The 20,912-nt window shown below is 43.0% G+C and overlaps 1 protein-coding gene and 1 long non-coding RNA gene across 6 annotated transcripts in view; one reads left to right on the plus strand and one right to left on the minus strand.

Moving 5' to 3' along the window:
* Window positions 1–911: 911 nt before the first annotated feature.
* Window positions 912–16,809, minus strand: LOC310843939. 2 transcript variants are annotated; one of them, XR_014563801.1, is made up of 5 exons: window positions 16,408–16,809; window positions 13,562–15,012; window positions 11,352–12,942; window positions 10,054–11,174; window positions 912–1,217 (listed from the first exon to the last, which is right to left on the minus strand). It is a non-coding gene; the product is annotated as an uncharacterized lncRNA (long non-coding RNA). The 2 variants fall into 2 exon arrangements; XR_014563802.1 differs by lacking the exons at window positions 912–1,217; window positions 10,054–11,174 and having other exon boundaries at window positions 11,349–12,047; window positions 14,383–15,012; window positions 16,408–16,529.
* KATNAL1 (katanin catalytic subunit A1 like 1) overlaps window positions 16,175–20,912 on the plus strand; it is a 38,294-nt gene continuing 33,556 nt past the window's right edge. Inside the window, exons 1-2 of one of the 4 annotated variants that reach the window (XM_083736791.1) lie at window positions 16,394–16,501; window positions 17,470–17,602. In XM_083736791.1, coding sequence (XP_083592917.1) covers window positions 17,566–17,602 — 37 coding nt within the window. In that variant the 5' untranslated portion in view covers window positions 16,394–16,501; window positions 17,470–17,565. Of the gene's footprint in view, window positions 16,502–17,469; window positions 17,603–20,912 lie in introns of all 4 variants that reach the window. The other 3 variants (XM_083736792.1, XR_014563605.1, XM_083736790.1) reach the window with 3 other exon arrangements.

The raw sequence follows: 20,912 nt of genomic DNA on the forward strand, positions 1-20,912 counted from the left end.
TCTTTTCAACACGTTAGTGCTGGCAACTGAAGAATGAAACAACTGTCTCTATAGCTATAAACACCACTACAACTGCTGCTGATTTCTGCATCTAAACCAACTTGGAAATTAAATGTCTTCCTTCTGCAGGAGAGTCTCTTAAGCCTCAAAGTGTTCACCCACAAAGAGTATTATTGGACTCCTTTAAAACATACATCAGAGGGAGAGTAATGAGTCCTATAAAAATAAAATCCGGAATTTAATTAAATTGAAAGAAGAGAAAACAGAGACCGTGCTGCTTCACCCTTCCTTGAACTACTGAAAGAAATACAAAAGGCAAAATTACAAAATTAATAAGAAGTCTTTACAGATGAAGTTGGGTTTGCATTATGGTGTTAAAAAAGAAATGCGCTGGAGGAGAAGGAAAAAGGTTAAGCTGTTCATTTACCAATGAGGCAAGCATTCAGGCATTGCTCACTATAAGAACTATCACAGATATACCAGAGCTGTGAGACCACTCATTCAACTCTGCCCACAAAGCCAGCAGGCCCCTCATGTGGTAACATGGACCTCTGAAGCACGGCTTCTGTATCTGTGAAGGCTTCCCATGAGATTAAGACCCCTGGTTTTGGCTGCGTACACATCAACATTTATTCTGGCTCCAGTGGGCTCCCACCACTGGTGTCTGAAGCAACGTACACATGGCATTAACCACAAGGCATATCTCTCCTGTAGTTTTTTGATGAATACTACTGCTTGATGTGTTTTCCCTCAAACCAGCTTCCATTCGATTTGAAAACGTAACCCACATTCACTTGGCAGTTAAGCTGCGGTGTGAGACAACCACTGTGCATGCACAGATGGCAGCTTTCTTAAATGGGAGTTTGGGGGCAGAGTTGTATGCAGGGAAAACCAACGGGTAATCTCAAAGTTGTGCTCCTCCAAGCTCACATTCCCAGCACATTCGCACTCCTGTCTCAGCGACGTCTACGCTGGTTTGGTCATGTCCACAGAATGGAAGATGGCAGGATCCCCAAGGAGGTGCTCTATGTGGAGCTGACTTCAGGCACCAGGTCCGTTGGCAGTCCAGTTCTGTGTTACAAAGATGTCTACAAATATGACATGAAGGCTGGCAACATCCACCCTGCCGTGCGGAAATCCCTTGCAGATGACCGCAGTGCCTGGAGACCGTCAGTCAGATCTTGCATCCACAGCAGTGACCAGAGGAGGAATGGCCGCTGGGAGGAGCACAAAGAGAAGAAACGCCATGGTGCAGCTGCAGCAGCACAACCAGACGCCTTCTTCTGCCCCAGCTGCAACAAAACATGCCTCCCACATTGGTATCTACAGCCACAGCAGGAGTTGTAACTCTGCAACGGTTTGACTTCACCCCGAAAGGCACACCCCTCCAATGTCTCCTGAGAGAGATGGATGCCAACCAAAAATGTGCATCGAGTGAAGACATCCCTGCCCCCTCACTACCTTGAGATACATTCTCCACTCTCCTCTTCATATACTCCTTGTGTGAGGGGACAATGAGGATTATCAGAGGCTGTGGGGCAATCCTGTTGTTTCCACAGCTCCTCCCAGCCTTGACACCCTTGCTTTAGGCACTGACATTTGAGACCAGGAAGCCTATGAACATAGGAAATAAACCCATCAATTCCCTTTGCCTGCCATTTGTCTTATGCTCTACTTTTACCTTTTGCCAGATGGTTAATGCAGCAAACGCTGCAAAGGTTTGTTAGCTTTCGGAAGTTGAATAAAACAACTCCCACTGACAAGCCTTTAAATTTTTTTTTTAAAGACACCAGAAAGCAAGACACCCCGTGGGCAACATCAAGCACCACAGCTCACTGTGTAATGTGCCAGGGCAGTGTGCTGCACTTACATGTTGCATAGTCTTCTTCCAGCAGGCAAGGTTTTAATCATTCTGCCCGAAAACAAGTAGTAACAGCTCAGTGTCAGCCTAACCTAAGCCACGTGGCACCAGAAGCAATGAGAAAACCTGAATTGTTTAAAATAAAATATCAGGCAGGAGCTATGACAACTGAGTGAACATGGGGTGGCATATATTGTATTTTCTAATTCTAGGTAACTGCACTCTCCACCCAGTTTCTTATATTCTGTTAGGGAAGAAGAAGAAGAGTTTGGATTTGATATCCTGCCTTTCACAACCCTTTAAGGAGTCTCAAAGAGTCTAACAATCTCCTTTCCCTTCCTCCCCCACAACAAACACTCTGTGAGGTGAGTGGGGCTGAGAGACTTCAGAGAAGTGTGACTAGCCCAAGGTCACCCAGCAGCTGCATGTGGAGGAGCGGGGAATCAAACCCAGTTCACCAGATTACGAGTCCACCGCTCTTAACCACTACACTACACTACACTACACCACACTGGTTCTTTAAAGGAAAGTTGCCTTATACTGAGTCAAACCATTGGTCTATCTAGTTGTCTACATTGACTGTTAGCGACTCTCCAGGATTTAAAATAGAGGACATTCTCAGTTCTGCCAGGGATTGAACCTGAGATCCGCTGAATGAGAAGCAAGTGCTGTAAGACTGAGCTATGACCCTTCCCCATGTTGTGAACATCAGACGTCCGTGATGTGTGTCCGGACTGCAGTTTCCCAGAGCTTCACAAGCTAACACCAATTCCCAAACTCTTTGCAAGGCTTCAGTTACAGATTATGCCCTGAGGCTCCCCTTCTGACGTGAGCTGGCCTCACTGCCTCCACTCCATCACTTTCAGCACTAAGGACAATCCTGATCATCCAGACATCAAACTGTGTGAATTAAAGCGCTCGGCCCTTTCTTCAAAGGGAGACCTTAGGTGGTGTGTCTGGTTGGACTAACACCTTAGCTTCCGCCTAGCTCTGTCATGCTTGCCGACTTTGCACCTTATGTCTGGGTGCCGCAGTGAATTTTGGAATAAAGCTTTTAATCCCAACAACCGAGCTGAGAGTCTGAGGAGACCCGAGTCTGCGAGTGGGAGCCAGGTTGGTGCACCAGATGTCTCCAAATGCAACTGACTTGGACCCGTGAGGCTGATCCTGATAAGGATCTGCTCTGTAGCGCCAAAAAGGTTCTCCGCCCCTGCTTAAAGCAAGCAGCGCTTTCCAGCATGGGTGGGTCCAACAATTAGGATCCAGCTGCGGCTGTATGGGGCTGAGACCTAGTTTATTTCTTGCCAAAGCCATGTTTGGAGCTCTGCGTTCCTAAAATCCTGCATCCAGCCTCTCTGCCTTTTCTTGCCACAGTGTGCCCTACATCCAGCCTGAACCTCTCCCTTCACCCAGGCCGGGTTCTGCCTTTCCATGCCACACTGCAGAGCAGGACACACTGTTGTTTAATTTAAACACATGAACTGGAACTAGTCGTTTTATGGTGAAAGGAACAAGCTGTGCCGAGCCTCCGGTATACATGCTCCCTTCTCCTGTGAGGCTGTGAGGAAATTGGAAGCTTCCTCTTCTGTTTTTAGTTAGCTACAGTTTAGTGTTACGTCGGAATCCTAACTTGCAGTTAACTATAACCGTGGCTTATTGAAAGAAGCTGGCTTCATAATTCATGGTTTGAAGTTGGCATGTTTCAAGCAAACCACCGTTACAGCCAAGCACGGTTTGTCAGGTTTGGATGAAATGGCAAGCTGCGGTTAATCAAAAGAAAAGTGAAAATGTCCAACTCCTCATCATGCCACCCTGCAGGTGGGGGGGCTGGAGGCTGGATCTGCTGTCCCTGTAGATCTTGCCACCTGAGGCAGTTGTCTCAAGTTGCCTCATGGGCAGGCCGGCCCTGTGTATCTGCCATTTTCATTACACAGCTTCTAGTGAATGCTGAAGGAACACACCTCTTTGCCCTGGCTTTTGGTGTGGTGTGCATTTTTTAGGACCCACCTCATTTTTGTGATTGCAAGCGGCTTTAAGCTGCTTTTAATAATGTGTTTTAATGTTGTAACCTGCTCTGAGACCTTAGGGTGAAGGGTGGGAAATAAACAAATAAATAAATAAATAAATAATTAGTTCCAGAGGTCATATATTGGAGCTGTTTCCACTATTACCTTTTTTGGAGGAGCGTGTGTGCGCAAAATTCTACAAAAATATCTTAACAATGATTCCAGTTGAAAATTGCATGTAATATCTTTTCAAATTGCTTCTAATTTCAGGGCTCATAGAACAAAACTCCCTAATCAACAAAGCATAGTAAATAATTGTATGTAGATATACAAACTGTTTATTGCTGTTATACACAGTATTTCAAAGCTGTTATCAGAGCCACTCCCCCCCCCCCCGAATACAAACAGCACATCCATCAATGATATTCATTCATTACGCATGAACTGGTTTTCTTTCGTTACTGTATAATTTATTTCTATCAGTGCCATCATTCACTAAATGATCTTTATTGAAAATTGCTCAGATTAAAGATCCATACACTGTATTTAATTTGCTATTAACGATTGATTTAATTGTACTCATTAAGCCATGTAACCTTGTTTATTTTCTTTGTTTCATTAAAATCCCCTCCCTGCCATGAATTAGTTTTCTAATTATGTTTCTTCAACAGGTTTTATATCCATAACTGCTTCTTATTCTTGTTAAAGGAAGGCTGTGCTCACGAGGTTTCTTTGTGTAACAGACTCTACACACTTATGCATAGGTTACACATTACTTAATGCTCCAGAGTATCATGTTTCCAAGGCTTAGCAAAGACACAGAAAGAAAAGAAAAGCAGCCATTGGCTGAAAATCACCTTGCTGATGAAAACCAGAACCAAATAAAACCTTGCTAGTTCATGAGCAGTTAAATGTTGGGCAAAAAGACTGCAGGTCTTGAATGAACTTGCAAAGGAACAATGGCTACAGACAATAACAGCTCCTTGTGTTATGGGTGAGAATTTTTGCCAACATCATCGCTCCTTACTCATCTCTTGTCCTGATGGGGTGGAAACCCTTTTATGATATACATTTAATAATAATCTTAATAATTTATTACTTACACCCCGCCCATCTGAATGGGTTGGTCTAGCCACTTCCAACAGAATATAAAAAACACAATGAAACATCAAACATTTAAAACTTCCTGATACAAGGCTGCCCTTAGATGTCTTCTTAAAGTTGTTCATCTCTTGGACATCTGATGGGAGGGCATTCTACAGAGTTGGCACCGCTATCCTCTGCCTGGTTCCCTGTAACTTCATTTCTTGCAGTATCACGCCACACCACGCTCCAAGAAACCTGGGAACTGTAGTTTGGTAAGGGTGCTGAGAGTTGTTAGGAGACCCGTATTCCTCTCATAGAACAACAGCTCAGAGTGGTTTAACAATCTCTCTTCCCAGGGAGCTCTGGGAATTGTAGTTCTGGACCATGACTGGTTACAGCGATATGATGCTGTTTAACCAGGGCCCTTTGGTTTGTGATGTTACAGCTGTTTCTATCCACCTGCTGGTTAATGCATTGTGTGTACAGTGATACCTCAGGTTACAGACGCTTCAGGTTACAGATGCTTCAGGTTACAGACTCCGCTAACCCAGAAATAGTACCTCGGGTTAAGAACTTTGCTTCAGGATGAGAACAGAAATTGTGCGGCAGCGGGAGGCCCCATTAGGTAAAGTGGTACCTCAGGTTAAGACGATTCAGGTTAAAAACGGACCTCCAGAACGAATTAAGTTCTTAATCCGAGGTACCACTGTATTCATAATTAAAGCCTCCTGCCTAATGATACCCAAATATTCACTTTAGTGGTACCCTCGCTCCCAATGTGGGACTCTAGCTCCCATCATCAGTCTCTGCCACCTAGCACAGCCAATGGTCAGGAATGTTGGGAGATGCTGTCTCACAAAATTTGGAGCAGTGGCAGACTTTGGGCTCTTAAATTTCAGTGGCGCCCTGTGAGACGCTAAAATTTGGCACCCCCTGCATCTCATGCTGCATTCTGTCCACAGCATTGTTGGGGCACCCCCTGCAGCACAACGACCAGCGCAACCCAGTTCCACCTGCTTTTGTACATGTGCTTGCTGTCCTGATGGTTAGTTGTTTTCCATCCTGCCTGCCTGAGGAAGTGCTCTATATAATTCTCTCCCCTTGAATGCCCTCGCTTGAATATTAGACAGCTGCCGTCCTTTGGGCAATATCTTCCTCTTTTCAACAAGTTGTTTAAGTTGAGATATTTCCAAGTCTGCAGCTGTACTGGAATTGTTTTAAAGATGTCGTTAAAAGTGTTTTTACCGTTCTATCACTAGTTGTTTGCCTCCAGGGGTTCCTTTGGGAAGAATGGTGGTGGTGGGGATATAAATTTTATAAATAAAGGATCAAAATCTCGCGTAAGCAAATATTTTGGCCCAGTAACAGGCATCAACATGACCCTTCAGGAAATGCTGAGGAACAGCCCCGTTTGGAGTGTACTATGAGCTTCTCTCCTGCAAGGCTTGTGTACCCACTGACAGACATTTCCCTCTCTTTTCAACTCTCTTGTGCCTCAGAAGATCCCCTGTCTGATTTCTTGCTCTGAGGAGATTAGTGTCTTGGGGGAAATACAAAAAACGACAACCAGTGCTTTACACATTGCTCAAATGCGCCACCCCCATTGCTTCAGTAGCCTTAAAAAGAAAAAAAGGAAGGAAACTTGAGGTTGGTGGCTTGGCAGGTGCAACCCTTTTCAGGCAAACATCTGTTTTAGTGGTAGCTCAGAACCAGTGCATGAAAGCAGAAAGCCTGCCTCTGCTCCCTTCCCTTCCCCTTTTCTTACTGTTTTTACAGACATCGAGGTTCCTGTAGAGGAGATGCACTCATGCTGCAATTTCACTCAAGCTTGCACATTGAGACTTTGCACTGTCATACTTGTAAAGGGGGGTTACCAAGGGTGAGGACGACTTCCTTTTAGACCAATAACTGTTTAATGCAGCTGTTATTGTTCTACAGAACAGCCAGACTTTAGTTACTGCACAAAACTGGTGTATAAAAAACCCATAAGCTGGGAAAACTTTGATCACATTCACACCATACTTTAAAGCTTTATGATACAACTTTAAACAGTCATGGCTTTCCCTAAAAAATTCTGGGAGCTATAGTTTGTTAAAGGTGCTGGGAGTGGTTAGGAGGCCCCAGAGCTACAATTCCCAGAGTTCCCTGTGCATTGGGGGAAGCCGTGACTATTTAAAGAGGTATCACAATGTTTTACATGTATGGTGTGAATGTGGTCTTTGTGAAGGCTGTTATCTTTTTTCTTTATTTTTTAGGATACAGGTACAGTTTGGTATAGTGCAGTAAAATTGGCTTAATAATTACAGTTTGCCTTAAGGGGCTAGAAGGATTACTTTGGATTACCAAAGACGATGTCAGATGTTGGAGATGTTGCGCCTGTAATGTAGGACTCCATTAAAAGCATTTTGCAGAAAGTAATAGCAAAACAGCTGAACACGCAATATGATAAAAATTGTTGCTATGTGTGTATATATATATATATATATATATGCTTTCGTAGATTTTCACGGGTACAGGAATGCAGGTTTTGGTGTCCTCGGGTGTCTTCCCGTGTGTCTTACACGGGAAGACACCCGAGGACACCAAAACCTGCATATATATATATATATATATATATATATATTTGCTTTCGTAGATTTTCACGGGTACAGGAATGCAGGTTTTGGTGTCCTCGGGTGTCTTCCCGTGTAAAAGTTGGGGTGTCTAGGCGACGTTTCTGTATATATAAATACATACAGAAAACAGTAAAAGTAATAAGCGTAACCAAAACAAATGCATGCAGAGGTAGAAAAAATAAAATGAAGATACAATGGGGAGGAAAACCTAAAAACAACTGAGAATACAATACAGCATTCAACTATCAGATATTTTAAAAGTGGGGTGAGTCAATTAATTTCTCAATAAAGCCTCTTTACAAGCTTATCTGTAGAACAGGAGGTTTAGTGGGCTGTTCAGCTGAGTTAAAATAGGAGAAAAACTTAATAGCATGTCAAATAAAAAAGATGTTTTTAATGAACCATTAAGGATTCTCCGTCTTGAAATATCTTGGTTGATTTCTATTTAACACAAGTGGAAAAGAAATGCAAAAAGATTGTTTGGGCAACCATATCAAACTAGGAACATAGAAAGCTGAATTATACCAAGTCAGATTATTGGACCTCATAGCTTAATATTATCTTTGCTGATTGTCAGGTTTTCAAACGGCACATTCCAAGCCCGTCCTGAGGAACCAACCCTGTAGATGCTTTCCCACTGAGCTATGTGCTTCCCATAAATGGCCCCTTTTAAACCTTTATGTAGCCTCTTCTTTTACAACCTCTATTTATTACCCAGGCATCTGACAGTTTAAAATCATGTCTTAGATTTGCTCAGCAGTATTTCCAAATAGGCACGCCAGCCAATCATTCAAAGATGCAGGCTCCACACCTATTCAAAAATAGATTTTCCCATGAGAAGGTGCCCCAGCTTGTTGCTTCATGTGGCACATCCATAGCACATTTGCCTCATTTACCTCACAGCTCTTTTCTATGTGTGGTATGGGCTGCAAATACGTTATAAGCTGTGGAACAAGGGAGGGAGAAAAAGAGATTCCAAGAGGCCAGTCAAAGAGAAATCCACTGGAATGAAGAACCTCTGAAGCAGAGTAACCCCTTATATATGAAAGGAAAGTAGATCTTCTCATGCTGCAACTTGAATCTCTACACAACTTGCTATGTGTAATTTATTCTTCACAGATTGTATGTCTTCTTGAAGTCACTAGGTGGCGTTTGACTATGACACTTGGTTGAAAAATTCAACTAACACCCTATCCTACCTTTTTAGATGGGAGCCAGGGCTAAAGTAACTAGATGTGAGAAATGCATAAATGCAACTCAAATGGATAAAGAGACATAAGAAGAGCTCTACTGCATTAGACCAAAGGCCCATCTGGTCCAATACAGTATCCTGTTCTCACAGTGGCCAGCCAGATTATTTACTTATTTTATATGCCACTTAAATGTCAAAATAAGCTTCTAAGCAATTTATGAAGTATAAAAAGCAAGTTACACAAACCATTGAAATATAAATATCCTTAATTCAAATACACAATAAAACAGCATCATTAAAATAATACAGAAATAAAAAAACTAATGTCAGGAAATCAAGTGAATAGCAACAAGCGTATCTTCAAATGCCCGTGAAATCTGTTGCTCACATTTCCACAGTAGGTATATTTTATTTTTTTTTAAGGAATTATTCAGTAAGTTCACATCTAACTTGGCCCTTGGTCCCATTTATTTCAAAGTGACTTCCAAGTGATTAGATTTAGGGTAAGGATGCATTTATTGTATTATCACAAGTCATTTTTGTGATTGCAACCAGTTTCCCACTGGTTTCTGAGATTGGCTGATGAGAGAATGGCTCTTTCCATGTCCTGAATGAACCTCAACTTCTGTTGTTGCTGAACAATGTCCACTTTGACATGTTAAGCACAGATCACCAGCTTGGCATCAACAGGCACCAATATATCTGCCAGTAATTCTTATGGCACCCACAAAAGGTCTCCGTAAATATCCTCTCAAAAATCCACACTACATGAGAGGTTTGCATTGGCTTGGCCTCTCTGACATGGAACATGCATCCTTAAATATGTCCATATTTCTTGGATGCCAGGACTTTTGGAGAATGGCAAAGAGCATTTCTCCATGAGTGTGTGTGGCAGTGGCCGATGCAGGTTCCTTTCCCCACATTGATGGGCTTGGGGAACATGTCAACACCATTCTGTGGTCCTGCCTCTTTTCCTGCTCTTTTAGATGTGGCAGCCATTTTGTGTTATGCCACAGACACGCACCGCCCCCCGGCAGCCATTTTGTATTTGTTACCTATGGCACCATCTCAAAATTCCAGATATGCCCACAGGTCCCAAAAGTTTGGTGACCCCCCCTGCTGGTAAGGATATGTGGCTCAACATAACACATTCTTTCTTAATTAGTTAATTAATTAATACCTACTGGCACAAACAGCTGTTTACTGACATTAAAAGAAATAACATCATTTTGGGTGGCTACGAAAAACCAGCAGGGAAACTGAGTTTGAAGAGAGAGTAACAGAGTATCATACCTCTGAAACACTACATCCACATAGATTTCTGAGCTCAGTGCTCTGAAATGACATGATGTGAGTTACAGCAAAGCATGCAATCCACTTTTGTCACTGGGAAAAGCAGAGACCACCCACTGATCATCAAGAACAGCTGATATCTTTTCTTGGCCTAGAGAGTACATTCAATGGACTCATATGGCCATATGGACTCATCAGGAGAATGTGATAAGAAATACCACTGTTCTTTCCACTGCATGGGAAAACAGGTGCCGTGAGAGCCTATCTTTGGGTAACTCTGTGTCTCTGTGTGTGTCTGTCCACCATAAAGCATGTATGATTTTCAGTGGGGAAAGAGAACTTTAATTGCGGTTATTCATAATCCAAGTTATTCATAATCAATACTGGAAAATGTAGGCTATTAAAAACCCAACTCTGCTCTCATCTGCACTTGTATAAATCAGCCACTCGCTTGTTGTCCTCATTTTATTATTGATACCTCAATGTTCCAAAATAATCCATCAGGTCCTAAATCAGGCAAAAAAAAAAAAAAAAAACATACTTCAGAAGGACGCCGCTTGCTTTCAAGGCATGTGCCGGAGCCCAGGAGGTGATGAATGTTAGGCAGCGTTGCCAGATTACCCATTTAGAACATGCTGTCTCAAATCCTCATGTTTCATTTTTGTTTAGTTTATTCAGACTGTTGCCTCATATTGCCATCCTCTTTCTTTCAATGACCCAGACGTATTAGCTGCTGCCTCTCATACATAGAGGCTTGCAGGCCCATCCCCCTCGTCTCCTGCCCATCTGTTCTCTTGCAAACACTCTGCCTTTTTCCACTCCCAGAGGGAACCAGCTGACAATCCACACTGACAAACTGAGGGGGAGAGGAGAGAGAAGCAAGGACAAGGCAGCCCCCACACTCTGTGAGCAGGAGGGTTTTCACAAACATAGCAGCAGCATTACAGCAGGAAAAAGCAAATCCTGTCCATCAGCTCATTCTCCCACTCTGCCATTTGTTCGAGTTTCCTGACTCTGATAAGAAATCCTAGCGTGCAAGTTAGCGCCGTGTGGAGCATACCTAAATTCTTATTTTTAATTATTTTTTTAATGGGCTTCCAGTTTTCAGAATACAGTGGTACCTTGGGTTAAGTACTTAACTCGTTCCTGAGTTAACCTGAAATTATTCTTAACCTGAAGTACCACTTTAGCTAATGGAGCCTCCCGCTGCTGCACAATTTCTGTTCTCATCCTGAAGCAAACTTCTTAACCTGAGGTACTATTTCTGGGTTAGCGGAGTCTGTAACCTGACTGTATACAAACTTAGTTGCATAACAGCATAGTGCTTTCATCAGTATAGATAACAATAAACGAATAAAAACCGAATAACATTAAAACCCAGGTCTTGTAAAGTGGATGAGCAGCCTGAAATTCTTGTATCTTTTTGTACAAAAGTGCAAAGCAGTTTTTGCTGCCTGAGATGGGACTCAATCCCTTCCTCTGTTCTTCCACACTGCCAGCATCCACAAGTCTAATATAGCTTCATCAAGTCGGTGGTAAAAGACTTGCCAAGCCTTTTGAGGCTTGGCCAGGCGAGACTTGAAGGAACCTGTAGGAGGGCTGCTGACCAGACCAGTCCTCTGCTGGAAGTGGGGCAGTTGCTGCCCTTCGGTCAAATGAGAAAGGGGCCCAGCAGCAGCTCCCCATGGCCTAGCTGGCAGGCAGAGGTTCCAGTGGTGCAGTAGTGATGCCTCATGGCTGTAATGATCCAGCAAGGCAAGAGTGGGAATTCAAGCAGTGTGGTGGCAGAGACTCAGGCAGGTGGTGAGAGTCACTTGCTCAGCTTCTCCCTCTCAGTCTTATCATCTGAGACGAAGGATTGGGGAGGAATTTGATTCAGTTCACATTTATAGCTGAATTTATCAAATTAGCACTTTCTGAAACCGTAGGAGAACTGAAACATAGCCAGCCTTCCAGATTCACACCTATCTGAATGTTGTGATGGAGTTCAGCAGCTGACCAATGTGTACAAAAATCAATGTTTTAGGTAAAAGTGCATAAAAAGGAATATATTAGTGAAAAGAACAGACAAAAATGCATTATACTGGGAATTTTCTTTTGCAAAAATGTGTACATTAGTCAAAACAGAAGTGGCTTTTATGTTGTATGAAAGAAAACTCAAAAAGCAGAAATTAAAGGAAACATTGGGGAAACGGAAAAATGTGCTGTCTGGCATGCCCACCGCAGAGAGGCTTGCCAAGCAACAGACTCATGAGGTTTTTGGTAAAATATGATTTCTTCTGCCACTCCTACAGAGATAGTTGCCAATGCTGTTGACATGAATTTTATAGTGTTCTTACCTTAAGATATTCTGTTGTTGAGGATGTTTTATTGCATTGCTTTTATGTGATTTATTGTACAGTACATCATTGCAGCTACATTTGGAGATACTGTTTATAAATATAAACAAACAGAGTGGCATTTGGCACATACGTCCGGATAAGTTGCTTAGGACTGAAACAGATGTGACTCAAAAAAAAAACCCCCCATTTAAAACCAGCCTCAGAGGGATTTTAATTTATGTCAAAGCAGACTGGGAGAAGGGAATGTTAACCCTGCTTATGTGCCATTATGAAGCTGCTATGACATCCATCAATGGGGGGAAAAACACAGACACAGGTACTTGTAGTGTGTTCGTATTTTTCCACCAACAGGGTCAACAGCTGCATGGGAGTGGGCCAAACTGAACATTGTTTTTCACCAGCTGATGGTGGTATGCACCACACAAGGTACCTGATGCACATGGCTTTATTTTGCTTTATTCTGTCTTACAAAGGGGCCTGTGTACTGAATGGAAGTAGAGATTTGAGAAGCCCCATTTTCTTTAGGAAATAACACCTAAGAATCCAACTACATGTGTTTCACTAAGAAACCAGAGGCCTTCCTCCTGGGCATTGTTGGCCAGAGGGTGTTAAAGAAGGACCGAACATTTTTTATGTATGCAACAACAGCAGCAAGGATACTCATTGCCAAGAACTGGAAGACTCAAGATCTACCCACACTGGAAGAATGGCAGATGCAGCTGATAGACTATATGCAACTGGCAGAGATGACCGGCAGAATCCGAGACCTGGGAGAAGAAAGGATGGAAGAAGATTGGAAGAAATTTAAAACTTATTTACAAAAATATTGTAATTTGATTGAATGTTAAGAAGGATGCTTGATCATAAATAATTGGCCACCACTAAACTAGATTGGAATTAGATGATAAGTGAGATTAAGGAAAAGACAAACCCTTTGGGAGAACTATTAGATTATATTTAAACGAGTGGATATAAGATTGTAAACAAGATGATAATTTGCTTGAAAAAACTTTTTAACAATGTAAGTGGGAGCAGGAGACGTGAGGAAGTCCAAACAAGTTATGAAATTTTGTGTATGATATAAGCAATGTTGTTTGTTATTTATGCTTTTTTTCTTATAAAAATCTTAATAAATATTTATATATATATAAAAAAAAGAATCCAACTACATGTGCTGTGACCAGATCTCCTGGTGACCTTTTGGCTACATACACACCATACATTTAAATCACACCTCCCCAAGGAATCCTGTAAGCTGTAGTTTGCTAAGCATGCTGGGAATTGAAACTCTGGGATGGTGGTAAACTACCATCCCACGTTCCCACGTTTCTTTTCTTTGGGGGAGGGGAATGTTCTTCAAGTGTAGGGTATATATGCAGTCTCTATGTATTTGTGACTTGTCTTGGGATAGAACCTCTCTAAGGACTGGGTTAAATACCCAGAAGTTGCTAATAGACTTACTAAGGAGAAAAAGACAGACACTAAACTCGGCGGAGCTTACTTCTAAATGGGAATCCACAGGATTTTTGCCAGCTCATCTATCAACCCATGTCTGTTTATTGTGTAACATTTTGCTCATCAGCGCTCCCAAGCAGGAAGGACCATCTGCTCAACACCCTCCTCACTCCCCCCCCCCAAAAAACCCAGCCACCTTGCTATATAAGAATATGCTGTGTGTGCTTCAGAGATGCAAAAGAACGGTATCTTCCGCCCTGAGTGTAGTCAACAGCATTTTTTAGCTGAGGCGAGGGACGGGGAGGTATGGAGCCAAGTCATTCTTTCCCATATCCACCCACAGTGGCTTTTAAGATTTTAAGAAATTATCAAGAGAGCCAATAATGCATTGCCTGCATTACATCTTACTTGGCCTTAAGGGGCAGCCTTTCATTGGAAGATGACACCCTTAGGAGTGCTGTGCAGCAATGAATAATGGCTATTACATTTTTTAGACATTTCCAGTGCCTAATAATGCTGATCTGATACCTACCAGGGAAATTGCCATTTTAGGCCTGGAGCCTTGAATTGAGTCCTTAGCTGCAAGTTACGACTGCAAATTAATGCTAAGGTTTTCATTGCTATTTTAGATGCTGCACCAAAATTATGGCACACTGGTGCTGTTCATTGAAAACTCCTTTTTTTCTCCTCTTTGCAGATGTTCAGCCGTCTCCAGCTCAATAACTTGAGCTTCTCTCCAGAGAGCTTTAAGTTCTTTAAATATCTTCAGGTTGCCAGATTTCTTATGTTCTCTATCCAGGAAACCAATTTTGTGTCTAAACTCTCGAGATTAGTTTGACAGCATCTTCCGTGTGTTCCATGCAGCCCAATAAAATGCTGCCTAATTGCTGCCTTTGCAGAGTCTTGGGAGTGAGTGGATTTGGCTTTAGACTATCATTGTGGACAATAAATTCTTCTCAGGCTGCCGTTAAGCCTTATTATTGAAATTGGAGCTGCAGTTCTCTAAGTAACCCCAAAGCACCTTGTACAGTTGCTCCCTTCACACACAATGCAAGGCAGTGATTTGCAGGCAACTGATATGATGAATGAAGACAGAAACACCAGCTTTCTTTCCTCTTCAAAATGAAAATCAGTGTTTCTTCAAACACAGCAGTGAGCAGCACTTAAGTGGAAACTGATAGGATTTATGTTACTAGTGACAAAACTGTTTTGTCACCCACCCACCTAGAGACTTAAACATGACTAGATTTAATTGGATCTGAGCCAATTTTGTTAAATTTAGTTGTATTTTTTATTTATTGACTCCATTTCAAAGGGCTGCAAGAGGAGGAAGGTATTTTAAACACCCTGCTTCTGCTTAAATATGTTTAGTATTGTACTGTTTTCTTTCATTACTGCTAATTTTATTTATAATAATTAACAGCACAATCCTAGGCCCGTCTACTCTGAAGTAAAATCCCAGTGAGTTCAATGGGATTTATCCTCAGAGGCTGCAAGGTAAATGCATTTTTTGTATAAAAAAGCATTGTACGGTAATGATGACTCTATACAGCTTTAATAATGTACATAACACTTCAGTTTTATGATGAGGAAATAAAGATAGGTACCGTGTCCACAATTTAATTTTACCATGATTTGTAAAGTTTAATAGAACACATCTTACTATATAGTCAGAGACTTGGTAAAAGCTCAATATGATTTTATTTGTATTTCTTTACTTCATAAAATTTATATACAACTTGATTGTAGGAAAAAACCTCAAAGCGGTTACCGTTTTCCCATGACTACATTAAGGACCTTGGTGGGATAAAGGGTGGGTTATTTAGAAGAGGTAGGGCTGCATCCAGACCCATAGCTGACCCATTGACACTAATGGAACAAGGTAGTCATGACTACCTTAATTCCCATTGATTTCAGCGGCATGACTGTCTGGCTACAAGCCTGAATGCCTATTTTATTTTATTTATTTATTTATTTGTGTGTGTGTGTGTGTGTGTGTGTGTGTATCATGGCTACAAAGTAATAATATAATAGTGTAATATATATACTATTATATTATTACACTTTGTAGCCATGATCGTTATACATCAACCAAGCTTGCATGTAATTGAAAAGAAAAATGACATATGAAGGGGGAAAGGGGGCAGCATAGTAACATTCCCCCCCCCCCAAAAAAAAATATATCGGTGAATAGATTTTAAAATGTTTTTTTTAAAAAAATGCTGACGTGAGCAGAAAACTCTGAACTGAGGAAAAGTTTATTGGGTCGGGGAGGGGGCAGCAGAAACCGCCCGTTGGTCCGACCTCGATGATTCAGTCTCCCTCCAGCAGGGGGAGGAGCGGCAGGAGCTCTGCATACACACGCGTGCGCGCGCGCCATCCCCCTCCCCTCTCTGCCTCCATGGTAACCAATCGCCGCCGCTACCGTGCGCTCGCACCAACGAGCCGGAGGGCTGAGCCCCCTCCTCTCCGCGTGCGCGAAGAGACACGCGCGAGCGCTCTCTCTCTCAGGCCGGCCTTTCCATCCTCCCCCCCCCCCCGCCCCGCGCGTTCTCACCGGATCGTCAGCCCAGAGTCAGGAGGATGCGAAACCAACCCCCTCGCCGCAAGCCGCCAGCCGCAGTGTTTCGTAGTTAGGCGTCCCTCCGCAGGTAAGCCAAGTCCAAAGGGGGGGGGGGGATTTATTTTTTTCTTTCTCCCCCTCCCTCTCACTCCTTCGCGAGGCATGATGGGAGTTGTAGTCTCGCCTTTGCCTGGTAGCCCAAGGAGACGCGAAGCTGACAAAAGGACTACAAATCCCAGCGAAGTTCTTGTCTCGGGCTTCGTGTCGCTTCTTTTTGCCTGTGAGTCTTTTTCAGCGCCCCCTCCCCGCTTCATTTTGAGGGTCGGCAAGAGGGGGGGGGGGAAGAGAAAGGCAGTTATGTGGGGGGGAAGCGACCGCAATGTGGGGCGTCGCCCATATAACGGTGTCGAGAGGCCCCTCCCCTCCTCTTCTGCCTGTAGGAGGCCTTAAGATTTCGGGCTCTCCGCCAAGGTTGGGGTGGCAACGTTAGGCAGCTAGATCATGATGCCATAGGTTTACGCGACAAGAAGGAGCTGGGAAATTAATGAGATATATTGCCATGGCTGCAGAACCAAAAGAGAGAAGAGGCTGTACTTAGGGCTCTGCAGTCATGTCTCCTGTATAGATTTCAGTGCAAAGGACAATAAAACCAGATAATTCCTTGCAGCTTTAATTGTGGAGATTGCTCTCCCCCTTCACAACGTGATAGGATGAATTTAACATTTCAGGCTTTATTATTAATAATACTGCCCTATCTCTGCAGGTCTCAGGCCGGTTCACAGGATAAAATTGGAATATAAAACCACAAAATGCATAATCAAAATAGAAACAAAAAGAACCCAATAACAACCCACCCCCACAACACATTTTAAAAGGGCATAGGATGTCAAACATGATGTAGCAATGGATTCATTTTGTATTTCAGTTTGTTTTCCTTGAAACACTTAAGATTTTAATGGCAACATTTTAGGCGTTTTAAAAGAAAATCTGTTCAGGTCTGCATTGGATGAAGCATTAATTTGGGTGAAAGCTAATTGCAGTCTCACCCGTTTCTAGAGCTGTGCCCTTTCAGAGTTCTTCTGCAGTTGCAGTGATGTGGGTTCTCACCTGGATGTGATGCTTTGCATGTTTGAAACTGCCACCATCAGTTGAATGCCACAGGTAGAACACTTGGAGTCTTTAAAACACAGTATGTTCCGATAGAGGCATTTCACACAATCAGCCTAAAGTCCTCGTGTGATGCTCGTGAAGCAGCTATGAGTGGCATCCAAGTTAGCAAGGTGTGCTCAGCATACTTTCATCTTCTCTTTAAAAATATTGTTATCTCTGTTTCCATGGAGGACCCAGAAGACAAGACCGCATCAATGGGCTTGATGTGGCCAAATAAACATGCAGAATCCTGGCAAGACTGAGGTCCTATGGGCAAATGGGTATTGATTTGAGAAGCTGCATATGTAGCCTGTTCTGGAAAGGGTTGCAACCCCCCCCCCATATGATTGTGCAGCCTGGGGCAGTTTCTGTACCCAGCATTGTTACTTGAGGCACAGGTAGCCTCAGTGGCACAGAGTGCCCTTTTCCAGCTCTGGCTGATTCATCAGCTCTGACCATTCCTGGTTAGAGAGAACCAGGCCAGAATGACACATCCTCTGTTAATCTCATGTTTGGATTACTGTAATGCACTGTATGTATGGCTGCCCTTAAGAACAACCCAGAAGTCACAGTGGGGAATGCTACTGCCAAAATATTGTTCAAGGCAGCATGTAGGGATAATTTAATACTTAACCTGGAATATCACTTCCAGCTGCTGTAAAAGGTAAAAGGTAAAGGTATCCCTGCCTGTACGGGCCAGTCTTGACAGACTCTGGAGTTGTGCGCCCATCTCACTTAAGAGGCCAGGGGCCAGCGCTGTCCGGAGACACTTCCGGGTCACGTGGCCAGCGTGACATCGCTGCTCTGGCGAGCCAGAGCTGCACACGGAAACGCCGTTTACCTTCCCGCTAGTAAGCGGTCCCTATTTATCTACTTGCACCCGGGGGTGCTTTCGAACTGCTAGGTTGGCAGGCGCTGGGACCGAGCAACGGGAGCGCACCCCGCCGCGGGGATTCGAACCGCCGACCTTTCGATCGGCAAGCCCTAGGCACTGAGGCTTTTACCCACAGCGCCACCCACGTCCCTTTCCAGCTGCTGTATAGGTAGTTAAAAAGAGAAAAGGGGCAGATCTGGGATTCAGCCTTAGACCCCCCTGAGTCACTCCCTAACAAAACCCATGCTTATTAGCATGTGCATCTGTATTGTGAAGCAAAGACAAACTGAGGAAACGGGTCTAGTAGAGCATAGTATTTGCTGGAATGGCAGAAAACAGAGTCTGCAAAAATGTTGGGACTCTCTCTTTCTGAAATGTACTGTATTTTTCGCCCTATAGGACGCACTTTTTCCCCTCCAAAAATGAAGGGGAAATGTGTGTACGTCCTATGGGGCGAATGCAGGCTTTCGCTGAAGCCTGGAGAGCGAGAGGGGTCAGTGCGCACCGAGTGAGTTTTGACCGCATGTGATTTTGGCTTTAGGCACGATCCCCAGAACATAATCTCAAGGTGTGTCCAGAATACTGTCTATTCCTGTTGTGTTGGATGAGTTTCAGTTTGGAAGGCTCAAGGATGTGGACAGGGTGCTTGGATCAGTCAGGGCGACCACTTGAGCTCTGGACCCTTGCCATCTTGACTGATAAAGGAGGGGACAGTTGGCTGGGCCTGGGAGGTGATTAATGTTTTCTTGTGGTCCCTGCCTGCTTGAAGGAGGCAATGGTAAAACCACTTCTCTAGAAACCCTCCCTGGATGTATTGGTTTGTTTTTGTTTTATTGGTTTGTTTCTGCTTTAGTGTGTATTATGTATTTTGTGTCCTCATTTTGCAGTTTTCTATTGTGAACCTCCCTGTGATCTTTGGATGAAGGCCGGTATACAAATTTAATAAACAAATTGTGTCTTCCTTGTGCCAAAAATAACTAGGTGACATCACCTTCTCTTCAACCATGTTTTCAGAAGCGTCCTGGAGCGCTTTACTGTATCTCAAGTGCATTAATTTGTTTGGGTTGTTGTCTGGAAAGAGGCCATCTTCAAGTAATCAGCAGTTCTGTACATTGAAGCAAAAGAGCATTGCTTGGCCAGAACCTGCAGTGTAGCCTATGTTTTGACTGCTTTGCAACTGTCATTCAGCAAGGCATCTTTTGTGACGACTAGAATGAATAAAACACAACATAGAGCCAGCTTGCTGTGTGGGTTGATTTTTTTTTTTTTTAAAGATCTGAAAAACCTGCTCCCGTATGGATGAGCAGAGGGTTGGAGACTATTTTTATTGATGAGATGCAGTACTTTTGTAGCAGAAACCTGTATGCTTGCCATTATTGGGCCTCACATTCATGAATACTGCTGTTGGGTCTTCACTGTGTAAAACATTGCTCTGTATATTTCGGTCTTATTCACAAATGACACCTTTTCAGTGAATTTATTTTTAAAGGTAATATGTGAATAAGTGTACCACAAGATATATATATCAGAGAGCTTGAATAAGATAACATTTCTGGTGGTGGTTGGAGGTTCCATAGTTAGCAAACCAGCAATAAATTGTGCAGAACAGTAAAAGGTGATATTATAGGTCTAAATTGCAATTCTTTAGATTTGATGTTTTTCACACACAGAATAATGTCCCAAAGTGACATTACAGCATAAAATACATTAAAACTGTAAAAAATAATAATATGCAGATCCTAATTGTGTTCATCCAAGAATATTCTTAGAAGGACAAATTCTACCCACCTCACTAAAGGATGAACACTGAAAAGGCCAAAAAACCCACACCTCACTACCCTCCCAGTTAACTAGGTGTGGGTAAATAGATGTTTAATCTTGCACCTAATAGATGTTTAACCTTGCTGCAAACAGGGAGATACCACTGAGAAGCCTTGCTTACATGTTGTGGCTCTCTGCATGTTGAGAAAGCATGTTGAGAAGAGCCTCTAATGGCTACCACAAGGTAGATAGATTCAGATGAGGAGCCACATAGAGCTGTTAAAGGTCCAAACAGGACTTTGAACTGAGCTTAAGAACTTATCAATGGCCAATGCAGTTGTGCAAGAATTGGACGCCTATTCTCAGCAACCTTTCTACTGAAGTTTGTTCCAGCTGAAGTTTCTGAGCCATCTTCAATGGCAGATCCATCCATGTATAATGTGTTTCTGTAATCCAACATTGAAGCTACCATAGCATAGACAAGAGAAGTTCGGTTATCTCTGTCTATATAGAGTCATAGGTGGTGGAAGACACACTATGCTACAAAGGTTGTTTGTGCCTTGATCAACAGTACATAATGGATTCACAAGTACCCCCAAGCTATGCACCAGTTCCTTCAGGAGGAGTTTAGCAGTATTCAGAGCAGACTGGGCCCCACTCATCTGGTCTAACAACACCTCAGGTTTTTTGGTCTCATCCAGTCCATGAGAATAAT

The sequence above is a fragment of the Podarcis gaigeae genome, assembly GCF_964106915.1.
Source record: "Podarcis gaigeae genome assembly, chromosome: 4".
Classification (NCBI taxonomy): domain Eukaryota; kingdom Metazoa; phylum Chordata; class Lepidosauria; order Squamata; family Lacertidae; genus Podarcis; species Podarcis gaigeae.